A 15,626-nucleotide genomic window follows, 5' to 3' on the forward strand; every position below is an offset into this window, starting at 1 on the left:
CCAGCCTCCTCCTCCTCGATGAGCGCTGCAAGGAGGGAAACAGAGAGCCCGGCCGTTACTCGGTGCCCGGGGGGCAGCGCCCGGCGCCCAACGTGGGGACGTGTCACTGCGAGAAGCTCTGCCTCTGTGCCCGGTGGGTGCAAAGGGTGGTAGCAGGGGGCCTTGGGCACGTGGCTGGTGCGACTGGCCAGCTAAGGACTGGCTGCAACCGACCTGCTTCGACACAGGATCCGGCCAGGCACCAGGAGCCCCAGGGGCTGAGCCTAATGCCAGGAGTCGGGCAGGGCCGCAAGAGCTCAGCAGGACGAGGGCCTGAGAGGTGCTGGAGGCTGGGCTAAACGCTGGGCTCCGACACAGGAGCAGACTGAGAATGGCAGAGCCACAGCAGCCGGCTGGTGGAGTCCAGCACTGGCCAGCCTCAACTCCGGCTTCTCCTCTGCCTCCCCATGCCGCACCCAGGACAGGGGGCTGTGCCTGCTGGCTAACAACCCCCTGTTCTGAACAGACTGCTGGGGAGGCAGTGGGTCCCTGAGATCTCGGAGCAGGAGTCTAGTGCGGTGGGACTCCTGGGCAGAGCTCAGGGGAGAGGCGGGAGGGCTGGAGCCCGGAAGCCCAGGCTTGGAGGCCTGTCCTCATGGCAGGGGTGATCACTGGGGGGCCTGGGACCACTCACAGGCTGGGGCACAGAGACCCGGGGGCACTGGCTGCACCCCCAGCCCGGCCCACGGGAGGGGGGTTACCCTGCAGCCAAGACAGGAGCATCAGCCTGGGGCACGGGGCAGTCTGCCTACGCTCCCGAGGGTGTGGCTGTCCTGCTTCCCAGCTCCCTGGGCTCCCACCCCCTTTACCCTCCAGCTCGTCCAGGTCCCGGGGCTTGGTCCAGCGCGACTCCTTGCTCTGGGAGTTGTAGTAGTAGGACTTGCCTGTGTCCGACTTGTACTCCCTCCAGGGACACTGGGAGAGCAGCAGCTGCGAGGGAGAGAGCAGGGCACCATGAGCCAGGGGCCCATCCTAGGGGAGGGCACTGACAATACCAGGGCTGAGAATGGAGGCAGAACTCCTGGGGAGCAGGCCAGCAGCTCACAACAGCTGAGGTCTAAATCCTCGTGCTATATTCTGCCTCCCTAATCTACTCCTGGCCACACACGCACATTTCCAGCTGCTGGGCAGCTGTCACGCAGCTGCTGCGCCCCACCCCAGAGGTGGCTGCATCTCAGTGCTGGGTGAAAGGCTCTGAAGGAACTCACCTCTGCTTTGGACTTCAGCTCATCCGGCTTCTCCCAGGTGGACTGCTTGGAGCTGCAGTTGTAGTAGTAAACGCGCCCGTCTGGGGCCCTGTGCTCACTCCACGGAGGCTTCTGGGCACCACAAGCAAGAGAAAGGTCACGAAGGTCCAACCAGCCCCCCGCCCTACCCCCAGCTGCCCTCCCCAGGCCACACAGCTCAGCAGGGCCCTGCTCCCAGGGCCATGCAGCCCACCAGGGCCCCTGCCCCAGCCTCCTCCCTGTATAGCAATGGGCCTGATCCTGCTCCCACCGCAACCAGCAGCAAAACTCCAGATGACGCCAGTAATTCACCCCACTGGAGTAAGGGGCACGTGGCAACGTGCCATGACCTCCCCATGGTGCTCAGTGGGGAGCGGTGCCCCCTAGTGGCAGGATCGGGCCCTTGGCAGAGGTTTGGCTTTTCCTGGCCGTTGTCCCCAGGTCCTCCCCAGGAGTTAAACTGGGATCTGGCTGGGAGCACACACACCAGGGGCACCGGAACGGGGGGGGGACGACTAGGGGCCAGGGCCCCCCACTTGTAGGGCGCTTCTGCCACTCCTGACACACACCCCACCTGTGAGGCCTGCGTCACTGGCCAGCCACCCCCGCCCAGAGCCACGGAGAAGAGACAGGACATGCTACCTTGCGGGGGGCGTCCTGCACGGGGGAGCCGCTGCTCATCAGGCTCTGCCGGACGGCGGCCACCATGGGATTCGGGAGCTGGTGGGCACAAGAGTGACAAGAATCAACTCCTCTTCTGAGCTCTGCTGGTGCCCCTCAATCCCGAGCCGCAGCCCCTTGCTATCCCAGCCCTGAGCGCCACCCCAGCTCTGCAAGTGCCCCTCAACCCGACCGCAGCCCCTGCTACCCTAGCCCTGCCCCCCCAGCTCTGCCAGTGCCCCTCAATCCCGACCTGCAACCCCTGCTACCCCAGCCCTGAGCACCACTCCAGCTCTGCCAGTGCCCCTCAACCTGACCACAGCCCTTGCTACCCCAGCCCTGCCCCACCAGCTCTGCCGGTGCCTCTCAACCCCGACCCGCAGCCCTTTGCTATCCCAGCCCTGAGCGCCACCCCAGCTCTGCAAGTGCCCCTCAACCCGACCGCAGCCCCTGCTACCCTAGCCCTGCCCCCCCAGCTCTGCCAGTGCCCCTCAATCCCGACCTGCAACCCCTGCTACCCCAGCCCTGAGCACCACTCCAGCTCTGCCAGTGCCCCTCAACCTGACCACAGCCCCTGCTACCCCAGCCCTGCCCCACCAGCTCTGCCGGTGCCTCTCAATCCCGACCCGCAGCCCTTTGCTATCCCAGCCCTGAGCGCCACCCCAGCTCTGCCAGTGCCCCTCAACCCGACCGCAGCCCCTGCTACCCTAGCCCTGCCCCCCCAGCTCTGCCAGTGCCCCTCAATCCCGACCTGCAACCCCTGCTACCCCAGCCCTGAGCACCACTCCAGCTCTGCAAGTGCCCCTCAACCTGACCACAGCCCCTGCTACCCCGGCCCTGCCCCACCAGCTCTGCCGGTGCCCCTCAATCCTGACCCGCAGCCCCCTGCTATTCACAGGGGTTAAGAGGCTGGGATGAACGCTCCTTAGAGATGGGGGGGAGCCTGTGCGGCAGCGTTGCTGAGCATTGATTTGGAGGAGGCTACTCACTGTGGGTGCTGGCTGAGCCGGAGCAGCTGGAAAACAAGAGCCCTATGTTACTGGGATGGTTGAGGGCTGTTAGGTGGGGGTTACAGATCTCCAAGAGAGACTGGCAGGGCTAGGCACCCAGCATCAAGAACAGGACTGGGTCTCCTCTCAGGATTGGGCATGACTCCCAGATGCTCCCCTGGGATGCAGCAATGTTTCACCCTCCTCCCTGAGCCGTCAGGGGCGGCAGAAACTCCAGACAGCTCCCTCCTCCCCTGCTAGGATGGACCAGCCCCCCTCTCATCAGCTCCCCTATGGACCACCCCGCTGCGATGGACCCTGGGACTCACCGCCAATTGGGTCTGTCCCAGGAGCCGCCTGCCAAAAGAGAAACGGGGCCGTGAGCCGCGGGGACTGCGGCTCGGACCCGACCCATCACCAGACTCCCCCGCCCAGGGCCCCCTGAATCCCTCTACAAACGCCCATGGGAGCTCAGAGCCAGAGCCATCTGCAAGGGGGAAACTGAGGCACAAGGCCAGCCCGACTGTTCCAATGCTGCAGCGAGCAAATCAGGAGCAGAACTGGAAATAGAACCCAGGAGTCCTGGCACCCCGCCCTCACACTAGGCTGGCACCTCATTTTAATGCTGAGCTCTGCTTTGGAAACAGGGATTGAGCAGTGGGGTCCCCGTGGAGAGGGGCAGGACAAGGGCATGGAGATGGCTTTACGTTCCACCCCCAAGTCAGCCTGGGCAGCCCTTGCTGCCGGGCCTGTCTGGAGAGCCTAGGCATGGTTGGCTGGACAAAGGGAAGGTTACAGGGATGCTCACCACACCAGGAACAGGACCAGCTGGCAGCCCCGGCATCAGCATCCCTGGCATCATGGGAGGCACCATGGGTGGCATCTAGGGGACAGAAAGGTGGCATGGCAGCCTGGCACGTCAGCCAGCAGGCACAGGGCCAATGGAGCCGGGGAAATGGCCGGAGCCTCCGGCTCAGAACCCCGCTGTGATCCCCACTCGCGTCCATGGAACACTGGCAGCATTGCTCCAATCACAGGATCGGGGCCAGAGGGTCACGGGGGATGAGGCCACAGGACCTACGTCCACATGGGGCTTTTCCCAACATCTTTGTCATCGAGGTTTAACAGAAAACTTTCGGCTGCAGAGAGCCGTGGCCCAGCCTCCCCAGCTCTACCCAACCAGATCCCACTTCCCTCCCAAATCTGGGATAAAACCCAGGAGTCCTGGCACCCAGCCTCCCCAGCTCTACCCCACCAGACCTCACTGCCCTCCCAGAGCTGGGATAGAACCCAGGAGTTCTGGTTTCCAGCCTCCCCGGCTCTACCCCACCAGATCCCACTTCCCTCCCAGAGCTGGGATAGAACCCAGGAGTCCTGGCTCCCAGCCTCCCCAGCTCTACCCCACCAGACCTCACTGCCCTCCCAGAGCTGGGATAGAACCCAGGAGTCCTGGCTCCCAGCCTCCCCGGCTCTACCCCACCAGCCCCCACTCCCCTCCCAGAGCTGGGAATAGAACCCAGGAGTTCTGGTTCCCAGCCTCCCCGGCTCTACCCCACCAGACCCCACTCCCCTCCCACAGCTGGGAATAAAAGCCAGGAGTTCTGGTTTCCAGCCTCCCCAGCTCTACCCCACCAGACCTCACTCCCCTCCCAGAGCTGGGATAGAACCCAGGAGTCCTGGCTCCCAGACTCCCCAGCTCTACCCAACCAGATCCCACTTCCCTCCCAGAGCTACGAGAGAACCCAGGAGTCCCGGGTCCCAATCCCCCCTGCACCGCAACCACCCAGATCCTGCTTCCCTGACGATGGATCCCAGACGTGCGATCCATGGTCCTGCACTGACATTCCACCCCGAGTGGAGGCTCGAGGGGAGCCCTGGACTCAGACAGAAAGAGACAAAGGGAGTGGCTTTACCTGTCCTATGGGTGGGGGCCCTGCCATGGGTGGGAGCAGAGGCGGCATCATGCCAGGGGGCATGGGAGGCATCGCTGGCGGTCTCTGCCCGATAGGAGGGAGTCCCATGGGGGGGAAGGGAGGGGGGATTCCAGGAGGAGGCATCTAGGAGCAAGAAGAGACACAGGGTGCATGTTGCTGCTCAGCCTGGCCCCAGGGCAGCCCCCTACTGAAGGGACTGGCCCTGGCCAACCAGGGACTCCCCCACCACTGCAGCTACTCGGGCAGACGCCTGGCGCCAGCCACTGGCGCAGCTCGCTCAGGATGTCTCCTTGTCACCACCGCAGCACGTCCACACGGGGGCTTCGCACCACAGCAGCTCCCCTCGCCTGCAAATGCAGGACAAACTGCCCGTCTGAGCTAACGGAGAGCAATGAGAGTGCGCGTGCATGCACACAGACAAGCACACACACACATGCACGCACATAGACAAGCATACACATGCACGCACACACACATGCGCACTCACACAGCCAGTGTACTGAACTTTGCACAGTCATCCCACACGGCCAGGCCAACAACTCCCGTTTTGTGCCGCGCTCTGGGACGGCTGGGTCATGCTGGCTTGGTTAGTAAGCGGTGCTGGGTACAGGTAACTTACGAAGGGTGGAGGCATCATCGGGGGGGTGGTGGGAAATGGGGCCGGCTGCCCTGCGGGGCCACTGCTGGAGTCCAGAGCCGACTGTCAACAGCAAGAAAAGAAAGGTAGGAAACAGCTGGTAAGTAAGGATGGTCTGGTGTTGAGAGCAGAAGGGGCTGGCAGTCAGGACTCCTGGGTTCCATGCCCAGCCCTCACTGGAGTGCTGTGCAGTATCTTACATAGGGGCTCCTCCTGCAGACACTAAATCCTATCTTATTTTAATTAAAAGAGACACCGGAAAAGAAGTGAAGCAAAGGACAGCAAAGCACAGACTAAAGAGAAGCCGCATCTTCCCCGAGATGGATGTACAGAGGCACAGTATGGGGATGGATAGACAGACAGACAGAAGATGAGTATGGGGACAGATGGAAGGTGCATATGGAATGAAAAGATGGTTGGACAGAGGGTGTGTATGGGATGGATAGATAGAGTGTATGGGGAAGGATGGATGGAGGGAGGGTGCGTATCGGGATTGGTAGATGGATGGAGGGTGCATATAGGGATGGATGGATGGATGGTGCGTATGGGGATGGATTGACAGAGGGTGTGTATGGGGATTGGTAGATGGATTGATGGATGGAGGATGTGTATGGGGATAGAGGGTGCATACGGGGAATAACTGGATGGATGGATGAAGGAGAGGAAGTGTACGGGGATAGGTAGATGGATGGAGGATGTTAATGGGGATGGAGGGAGGGAGGGAGGGAGGGTGCATATGGGGAATAACTGGATGGATGGAAGGAAGGAGGGAGGGAGGGAGGAAGTGTATGGGGATAGGTGGATGGAGGATGTGTATGGGGATGAAAAGATAGAGTATATGGGGGATGGATGGATGGATGGACAGTGGGTGCATATGGGGATGAATGGATGGATGGATAGTGGGTGTGTACGGGGACAGATGGATGGAGAAAGGGTGCATATGAGGATGGATGGATAGATAGAGGGTGCGTATGAGGATGGAGAGAGGGTGCATATGAGGATGGATGGATGGATGGATGGTGGGTGCGTATGAGGACGGATGGATGGATAGAGGGTGCGTATGGGGATGGATGGATAGAGCGTGTGTATGGGGACAGATGGATGGATGGATAGAGGGTGTGTATGGGGACAGATGGATGGATGGATAGAGGGTGTGTATGGGGACAGATGGATGGATGGATGGAGGGTGTGCATGGGGACGGATGGATAGAGGGTGCATATGGGGATGGATAGATGGATGGATAGTGGGTGTGTATGGGGATGGATGGATGGAGAGAGGGTGCGTATGGGGACGAACGGATGGATAGATGGTGCGTATGGGGACGGACAGACGGATGGATAGACGGATGGATGAATGGATGGAGGGTGCGTATGGGGACGGATGGATGGATAGGTGGTGCGTATGGGGACGGACAGACGGATGGATGGATGGATGGATAGATGGATGGAGGGTGCGTATGGGGATGGACGGATGGATAGGTGGTGCGTATGGGGATGGATAGATGGATGGATACTGGGTGTGTACAGGGACGGATGGATGGAGAGAGGGTGCATATGAGGATGGATAGAGGGTGCGTATGGGGACAGATGGATGGATAGATGGTGCATATGGGGACGGACGGATGGATAGACGGATGGATGAATGGATGGAGGGTGCATATGGGGACGGATGGATGGATAGATGGTGCGTATGGGGACGGATAGACGGATGGATGGATTGATAGACGGATGGATGGATGGAGGGTGTGTATGGGGACGGATGGATAGAGGGTGCGTATGGGGACGGACAGACGGATGGATAGATGGATGGATGAATGGATGGAGGCTGTGTATGGGGACAGATGGATGGATAGAGGGTGCGTATGGGGACAGATGGATGGATGGATGGATGGAGGGTGCGCATGGGGACGGATGGATAGAGGGTGCATATGGGGATGGATAGATGGATGGATAGTGGGTGTGTATGGGGATGGATGGATGGAGAAAGGGTGCATATGAGGATGGATGGATAGATAGAGGGTGCGTATGAGGATGGAGAGAGGGTGCGTATGAGGATGGATGGATGGATGGACAGTGGGTGTGTACGGGGACAGATGGATGGAGAAAGGGTGCATATGAGGATGGATGGATAGATAGAGGGTGCGTATGAGGATGGAGAGAGGGTGCGTATGAGGATGGATGGATGGATGGATGGTGGGTGCGTATGAGGACGGATGGATGGATAGAGGGTGCGTATGGGGATGGATGGATAGAGCGTGTGTATGGGGACAGATGGATGGATGGATAGAGGGTGTGTATGGGGACAGATGGATGGATGGAGGGTGCGCATGGGGACGGATGGATAGAGGGTGCATATGGGGATGGATAGATGGATGGATAGGGGGTGTGTATGGGGATGGATGGATGGAGAGAGGGTGCGTATGGGGACGAACGGATGGATAGATGGTGCGTATGGGGACGGACAGATGGATGGATAGACGGATGGATGAATGGATGGAGGGTGCGTATGGGGACGGATGGATGGATAGGTGGTGCGTATGGGGACGGACAGACGGATGGATGAATGGATGGAGGGTGCTTATGGGGATGGACGGATGGATAGGTGGTGCGTATGGGACGGATGGATACAGGGTGCGTATGGGGATGGATAGATGGATGGATACTGGGTGTGTACAGGGACGGATGGATGGAGAGAGGGTGCATATGAGGATGGATAGAGGGTGCGTATGGGACGGATGGATGGATAGATGGTGCATATGGGGACGGACGGATGGATAGACGGATGGATGAATGGATGGAGGGTGCATATGGGGACGGATGGATGGATAGATGGTGCATATGGGGACGGATAGACGGATGGATGGATTGATAGACGGATGGATGGATGGATGGATGGAGGGTGTGTATGGGGACGGATGGATAGAGGGTGCGTATGGGGACGGACAGACGGATGGATAGATGGATGGATGAATGGATGGAGGCTGCGTATGGGGACAGATGGATGGATAGAGGGTGCGTATGGGGATGGACGGACAGATGGATAGACGGATGGATGAATGGATGGATGGAGCGTATGGGGACGGACGGACGGATGGATGAATGGATGGAGAGTGCGTATGGGGACGGACGGACGGATGAATGGATGGAGGGTGCGTATGGGGATGGACGGACGGATGAATGGATGGAGGGTGCGTATGGGGACGGACGGATGAATGGATGGAGGGTGCGTATGGGGACGGATGGATACAGGGTGCATATGGGGATGGCTCAATCTTTATTTTCAGAGCACCACACTCCCCGGTAGAACGCAGAGCCCGTCCGTGGCTCCCTGGGCTGAGGATGATCCAGGTGCGTAACTGCTGACGGACCCTGTGTGTAATGAGTTGGGCGTCTCCGCTCTCACTGGGCAGGTGTCACGTGACCCCTCTCCCCTTGGCCACAAACAGCTGCTCACCCACCTGCTGTGGGCTGCCTCATGGGCTGCTCTTTCTGGGCATGGGTGGGGGACCCCAGGGCAGGTTGAGGCCCAGCGGGGGACCCCAGGGCAGGCTGAGGCCCGTGGGGTGGGGCCCAGTGGGGGACCCCAGGGCAGGCTGAGGCCCGTGGGGTGGGGCCCAGCGGGTCAGTCTGGTGGGTGGGGCTGGCTGTCCATGATTCATCTGAAGGACAGGGAGGATAAATTGCAATGCCATTCACTGCCCTTTGCCAAGGGCCGGGCACAGCCTCATGGTGCCAGTGCCTGCAGCAGTGCGCCCCCCTAGACACACACACAGGGGTCACTGGCTGGCTCTGGGTGGGGGAGGGGGTCTGGAGGCAAGTGTGGAGGAGCCATGTTGGCGTGGGGGGGTCTGTATCAAGGCAGGGAGATATCCCCCCCCTGCCCCTAGCCTGGCACGTCCAGACCCTGGGGCAGCGTGTGATGCCCACTGCTCCTGTACAGGGGAGCCCCAGCCTGGGGGCGTGCTCTGCCCATGCACGGGGGGGAGGGCGCTGTGCTGGGTGGGGATGTGCACGGGGGGGGCTCAGCCCCTGCAAGAGGGAGCTGTGCCAGGGGGGCGGGGCTCAGCCTACACCAGAGGGGAGAAGTGCCAAGGGGGGGGCAGTCGCAGGGGTGGCTCGGCCAGTGTAGGGGAGGAGGTTCCGGGGGGGTGGGGCTGAGCCCACACTGGGGGGAGTTCAGTCCGGGCGGGGCAGTGCCGGCAGGGTAGGGTTCTGAAGGGGGGGGGGGGAGAGCTTGGCCTGTGCAGGGGGTGGGGGACAGTGCTGGAGGGGGGGTTCAACGGGGGGGCTAAGCCCATGCGGGGGGGCAGTGCCAGAGGGGGGGTTTCCCGGGGGGGAGGCTCAGCCCATGCAGGGGGGCAGTGCCGCAGGGGAGGTTTCCCAGGGGGCTCGGCCCGTGCGGGGGGGGGGACAGTGCCGGAGGGGAGGTTTCCCGGTGGGGCTCAGCCCACACGGTGGGGCAGTGACGGGGAGGGGGGTCCCAGGAGGGGGAGCTCCAGGGGGGCAGTGCCAGAGGGAGGGTTTCCCGGGTGGTGGCTCCGGGGGGGCTCAGCCCATGCGGGGGGAGGTTTCCTGGGGGGGACTCTGGGGGGGGCTCGGCCCATGCAGGGGGGCAGTGCCACAGGGGAGGTTTCCCGGGGGGGCTCAGCCAACGCGGAGAGGGCAGTGCCGGGGGGGAGTTCCCGGGAGGGGCGGGCTCCGGGGGGGCTCAGCCCATGTAGGGGGGGCAGTGTTGGGGGGGGCTCAGCCCGTGCGGGGAGAGCAGTGCCGGAGGTGGGGTTTCCCGGGGGGGCTCAGCCCGTACGGGGGGGGCAGTGCCGGAGAGGGGGTTTCCCGGGAGGGGGGGCAGTGCCGGGGAGGCCCAGCCTGTGGGGGGGGCAGTGCCGGGGGGTGGTTACTGGGCCGTGGGCTCCGAGGGGGCTCAGCCCGTGCGGGGGGGGGGCCAGTGCCAGAGGGGGGATTCCCGGGGGGGCAGTGCCAGGGGGGGCTCAGCCTGTGCGAGCGGGAGGCAGTGATGGAGAAGGGTTCCCAGGTGGGTGCAGTGCCGGGGGGGGCAGTGGCAGGGGGGGTTCTTGGGAGGGGGGGCAGTGCCGGGGGGGGGCTCAGCCCTCGCAGGGGGGCAGTACCGGGGGGGCTCAGCCCGAGCGGGTGGGACAGTTCCGGGGAGGGTTCTCGGGAGGGGGGCAGTGCCGGAGGGGGGGCTCAGCCCGCGCGAAGGGGGCAGTGCCGGGGGGGGGCTTCCCGGGAGGGGGGCAGTGTCGGGGGGGCTCAGCCCGCACGGGGGGGAAGGGCAGTGCCGGGGGGGGCTCAGCGCCGAGGGGGGCTCTCGGGAGGGGGGCAGTGCCGGGGGGGCTCAGCCCGCGCGGGGGGGCAGTGCCGGGGGGGGGTTTTCCCGGGGGGGGGCAGTGCCAGGGGGGGGCTCAGCCCGCACGGGGGGCAATGGCGGGGGGGATTTCCTGAGGGGGGGCAGTACCAGGGGGGCTCAGCCCGCACGGGGGGGGCAGTTCAAGGGGGGGTTCTCGGGAGGGGGGGCAGTGCCGGGGGGGGATTCCCGGGGAGGCAGTGCCGGGGGGGGCTCAGCCCGCACGGGGGGGGGGCAGTGCCGGGGGGGGGGTCCCGGGGGGCAGTGCCGGGGGGGGGCTCAGCCCGCGTGGGGGGGCAGTGCCGGGGGGGGTTTCCCGGGGGGGGCAGTGCCGGGGGGGGCTCAGCCCGCACGGGGGGCAATGGCGGGGGGGATTTCCTGAGGGGGGGCAGTACCAGGGGGCTCAGCCCGCACGGGGGGGGCAGTTCAAGGGGGGGTTCTCGGGAGGGGGGGCAGTGCCGGGGGGGGGTTCCCGGGGGGGCAGTGCCGGGGGGGGCTCAGCCCGCACGGGGGGGGGGCAGTGCCGGGGGGAGTTCCGGGGGGGGCAGTGCCGGGGGGGGGGCTCAGCCCGCACGGGGGGGCAGTTCAAGGGGGGGTTTCCCGGGGGGGCAGTGCCGGGGGGGGGCTCCGCCCGCGCGGGGGGGCAGTGCCGGGGGGGGTTTCCCGGGGGGGGCAGTGCCGGGGGGGGCTCAGCCCGCACGGGGGGGGCAGTTCAAGGGGGGGTTCTCGGGAGGGGGGGCAGTGCCGGGGGGGTTCCCGGGGGGGCAGTGCCGGGGGGGGGCTCAGCCCGCGCGGGGGGGGCAGTGCCGGGGGGGGTTTCCCGGGGGGGGCAGTGCCGGGGGGGGCTCAGCCCGCGCGGGGGGGCAGTGCCGGGGGGGGTTTCCCGGGGGGGGCAGTGCCGGGGGGGCTCAGCCCGCGCGGGGGGGCAGTACCGGGGGGGGTTTCCCGGGAGGGGGGGCAGTTCAAGGGGGGGTTTCCCGGGGGGGGCCGTGCCGGGGGGGGGGCTCAGCCCGCGCGGGGGGGGGCAGTGCCGGGGGGGGTTTCCCGGGAGGGGGGGCAGTTCAAGGGCGGGTTTCCCGGGGGGGGCAGTGCCGGGGGGGGCTCAGCCCGCACGGGGGGGGGCAGTGCCGGGGGGGGGTTCCCGGGGGGGGCAGTGCCGGGGGGGGGCTCAGCCCGCGCGGGGGGGGCAGTGCCGGGGGGGGTTTCCCGGGGGGGCAGTGCCGGGGGGGGTTTCCCGGGAGGGGGGGCAGTTCAAGGGGGGGTTTCCCGGGGGGGGGCAGTGCCGGGGGGGGTTTCCCGGGAGGGGGGGCAGTTCAAGGGGGGGTTTCCCGGGGGGGGCAGTGCCGGGGGGGGCTCAGCCCGCGCGGGGGGGCAGTGCCGGGGGGGGTTTCCCGGGAGGGGGGGCAGTTCAAGGGCGGGTTTCCCGGGGGGGGGCAGTGCCGGGGGGGGCTCAGCCCGCACGGGGGGGGGCAGTGCCGGGGGGGGTTTCCCGGGGGGGGCAGTGCCGGGGGGGGGCTCAGCCCGCACGGGGGGGGGGCAGTGCCGGGGGGGGTTTCCCGGGGGGGGCAGTGCCGGGGCGGGTTTCCCGGGGGGGGCAGTGCCGGGGGGGGCTCAGCCCGCGCGGCGCCCGGACACAAAGCGGGACGTTACCATGCCGGAGCCGCTGTCAGCTGGGCCCGCGCGCCCACCCGGCAGTAAGCGGCGCTGCCATTGGCCGGCCGGGCGGGGGGCGGGGCAAGGGCGGCGTCACTCCGCTGCCGGGCGGGGTGCGAGCCCCGCCCCCCGCCCGGACTCCTGGGTTCTGTGCCCGGCTCAGGGGGGCAGTGGGGTCTAGGGGTTAGAGCGGGGGAGGGCTAGGAGCCCGGACTCCTGGGTTTTTTCCAGCTCTAGGGTGGGGGCAGGAGGGGCCCGGACTCCTGGGTTCCATTCCCGGCTCTGGCGGGGCAGGAGGGGCCCGGACTCCTGGGTTCCGTTCCCGGCTCTGGCGGGGCAGGAGGGGCCCGGACTCCTGGGTTCCGTTCCCGGCTCTGGCGGGGCAGGAGGGGCCCGGACTCCTGGGTTCCGTTCCCGGCTCTGGCGGGGCAGGAGGGGCCCGGACTCCTGGGTTCCGTTCCCGGCTCTGGCGGGGCAGGAGGGGCCCGGACTCCTGGGTTCCGTTCCTGGCTCTGGCGGGGCAGGAGGGGCTAGGGGTTGGAGGGAGCTAGGAGCCCGGATTCCTGCGTTCTGTTCCCTGTTGTGCCCCTGACCCAGAGCTTGTCCTTGGGCAGTTTCCCATCCTTCCCCGCTGCATGTCCCCAGTGCCCCCCTCTCCCCCCGACCTGTGTCAGGTGGATCCCGCAGGCTCTTGGCCCCGCAGCGCTGGGATTCCACGGGCCCCTCCACCACCCTGGGGCCACAAGGGCTTTGCAGAGCCCCCGAGCTGCAGAACCCTTCCCGCCACCTCCCTGGTGGGCAGCCCAGAGATCTAGCTCATTTAAGGCCCTAAACGGTCAGCAGGTGGCACCCGAATCTCCTTCGGAGAGGGCCAGGGCCAGGGCCAGGGACCAGGCAGGCTGGGCCTGGCATCCCAGCCAGGGCAGAGCAGCAGACAGGGCGAGAGGGGTCACCTCTTGCAGACAAAAGCCCCTGGACCTCCCCCTTCCCCAGTGCTCTCATCCACCCCTGCAGGCCCCATTAGCTTCCCCCTATGCATCCGACGCCCGTTGACTCTGCCTGCTTGGCACAGCCAGCGGCCCTGCCCCAGCCCTTCTCCTCCCGGAGCTCTGTTCATCTGATGCAACCTGACACCCCCACTGCTGATGAGCACCAAAGACACATGATGAGGGACCCCTTGATAAAGCACAGACTCAGCTCCCAGGCCCTGCAGCGGGCACAGCACTGACCACACTTGTGAAAGTCACAGAAAAGGGAACTAATCGCCCCCCACCCCGGACTATAAAGCTTATGGGTGGCACCACGGCCAAAACTCCCCTCAGAGCTTCCTCTGGCCCAATTTGAGGTGCTAAAATAGACACTCAGCATCCGATTCTCCTCCCATTCCTACCACTCAGCCTCCACTGACTCCCACTGAGCCACTGGATTCAGCAAGACCAAAGTGGCTGAGTACTTCCCACCGTGTTTAGGAGACTAGTCCTAAACCCACCCTCCTCAGCCCCAAATCCCTAAAACAGAGAAAGCCCCAGATAGCCAGCTCAGGACCCGATCCTGCAGCCACTGCCACTGATTTAATGCAACTATTCAGAATAGTCCTGGTGTGAAGATAGATAGATAGATAGAGTGGGGGGGTGATAGATAGATGGGGTGTATGGGGATAGATAGATAGATTAGGTAGATAGAGAGGGGGTGTGGGGATGGATGGATGGATAGATAGATGGGGGTATATGGGGATAGATAGATTAGATAGAGGGGAGGTGGGGATAGATAGATAGATAGAGGGTGGTTGGGGATGGATAGAGAGATGAAGTGTATGGGGATAGATAGATTTGGTAGTACAGGGGGTGTGTGGGGATGGATGGATGGATAGATAGATAAGATGGTGTATGAGGATAGATGGATAGATTGGGGTGTATGGAGACAGATCGATAGATGTGTATGAGAGAGAGGACGCTGGGGTGTAGGAGAGAGAGCCAGGGGTATATGAGGATGGACATGTGGGTGTGTAAATTAGGGGGCAGCCAGTTCACTGTCATAAAAGCCTTCATAGCACTGGTCGTGCTGGAACAGAGGTCCAGAAGTCAGGACTCCTGGGATTTCTTCCTTTTTCTGCTACTAAATGGCTGCCTGACCTTAGGCAGGAGTCTGCACCTCCACTCCCCCATCTGGGAAATGGGGTGTGACGAAGTGGGAATGTTCTTAATGTTTTCTCTAAATACTGTGTGGGTGCCTCAGTTTCCCCTATGTATTTCTTAAGTATCTAGGTGGTAGAATAAGGCTGTGCGATTGTTGCAGAGCCCTAGAGGGCAGGGGTGTGCAAGGGTCTGCACAGAGAATGGCCGACACCCTGGCTCCTAGCAACTGATGGCCTGGGCCCCTCCCCTGCAAAGGTGCCAACTGAAGGTGTTGGAGACAAAGAGATCAGGTGACCTCCTGGCCCGGGAAAGAGACAAAGGGAGAGAAGGAGGTGGAGAGTTTCAGTTTTCAGTGAGCTGGGAAAACGGAGGGGAGGCCAGACAGACCTCCTGGCCCCCCAAGATGGACCTGACTGAGGGAGTCCTACGGTCTGCACCGGCAAGGCCTGTCTTGGGCTGTGTTCCTGTCGTCTAAATAAACCACCTGTCACTGGCTGGCTGAGAGCCCCGGTGAACCGCAGGAAGCCGGGGGTGCAGGGCGCTGTCTCCCCCACACTCCATGATGGGGCTAGCAGAACTTCCCCACCGTTACATGGTCTGAGGCCTTGTGCACCATGCCTGCACCCACACTGGCCACTGAGCCTCCCCACTTCTGTGGGGGGCAGGTGCCAGCCCTGGCCGCCCCAGCCGAGCACCGTGGCTCGCCCTCCTCCCAGTCCCACCCCTCCCTTTACGGCCACTCCCAGCTTGGGGGGAAAGAGACACACTGTGACCTCCCCACAGCAGGCAGGGGCTAGCATCACAGAGCTACGCTGATGGTACCCCAGCTCAGGAACTGGCCCAGAGATGCTGCCTGCCTGCCAGGGTGATGGTGGCTTAGTCCCTGTGGTACGTGTGGCTACCAGGAGGGGGTTGTGGGGGGATTACGGCCTGCGGCGTGTGCAGAAATGAAAGGCCCTGCTCCCCAGCGCACTGACCCAGCAGGACTGGC

At 64.2% G+C, this 15,626-nt stretch overlaps 1 protein-coding gene and 2 long non-coding RNA genes across 11 annotated transcripts in view; 1 reads left to right on the plus strand and 2 right to left on the minus strand.

Annotated features, from left to right (window-relative positions):
* The window catches only part of PRPF40B (pre-mRNA processing factor 40 homolog B), a 42,061-nt gene extending 29,531 nt beyond the window's left edge, over positions 1-12,530 (minus strand). For all 8 annotated transcript variants that reach the window (XM_050924899.1, XM_050924902.1, XM_050924898.1 and 5 more), the window contains exons 1-9: positions 12,498-12,530; positions 5,468-5,548; positions 4,828-4,971; positions 3,723-3,797; positions 3,244-3,271; positions 2,915-2,940; positions 1,908-1,985; positions 1,248-1,358; positions 849-969 (exon numbers count right to left, since the gene is read on the minus strand). In XM_050924899.1, coding sequence (XP_050780856.1) covers positions 849-969; positions 1,248-1,358; positions 1,908-1,985; positions 2,915-2,940; positions 3,244-3,271; positions 3,723-3,797; positions 4,828-4,971; positions 5,468-5,548; positions 12,498-12,500 — 667 coding nt within the window. In that variant the 5' untranslated portion in view covers positions 12,501-12,530. The remainder of the gene's footprint in view (positions 1-848; positions 970-1,247; positions 1,359-1,907; positions 1,986-2,914; positions 2,941-3,243; positions 3,272-3,722; positions 3,798-4,827; positions 4,972-5,467; positions 5,549-12,497) is intronic.
* On the minus strand, positions 2,113-2,707 carry LOC127035275 (uncharacterized). The gene is made up of 3 exons (XR_007769636.1): positions 2,612-2,707; positions 2,363-2,486; positions 2,113-2,237 (listed from the first exon to the last, which is right to left on the minus strand). It is a non-coding gene; the product is annotated as an uncharacterized LOC127035275 (long non-coding RNA).
* On the plus strand, positions 6,625-8,093 carry LOC127035271 (uncharacterized). 2 transcript variants are annotated; one of them, XR_007769630.1, is made up of 3 exons: positions 6,625-7,259; positions 7,358-7,508; positions 7,951-8,093. It is a non-coding gene; the product is annotated as an uncharacterized LOC127035271 (long non-coding RNA). The 2 variants fall into 2 exon arrangements; XR_007769631.1 differs by lacking the exon at positions 7,358-7,508 and adding an exon at positions 7,792-7,903 and having other exon boundaries at positions 6,625-7,173.
* Positions 12,531-15,626: the final 3,096 nt, after the last annotated feature.

This window comes from Gopherus flavomarginatus, chromosome 16 (genome assembly GCF_025201925.1).
Source record: "Gopherus flavomarginatus isolate rGopFla2 chromosome 16, rGopFla2.mat.asm, whole genome shotgun sequence".
Classification (NCBI taxonomy): domain Eukaryota; kingdom Metazoa; phylum Chordata; order Testudines; family Testudinidae; genus Gopherus; species Gopherus flavomarginatus.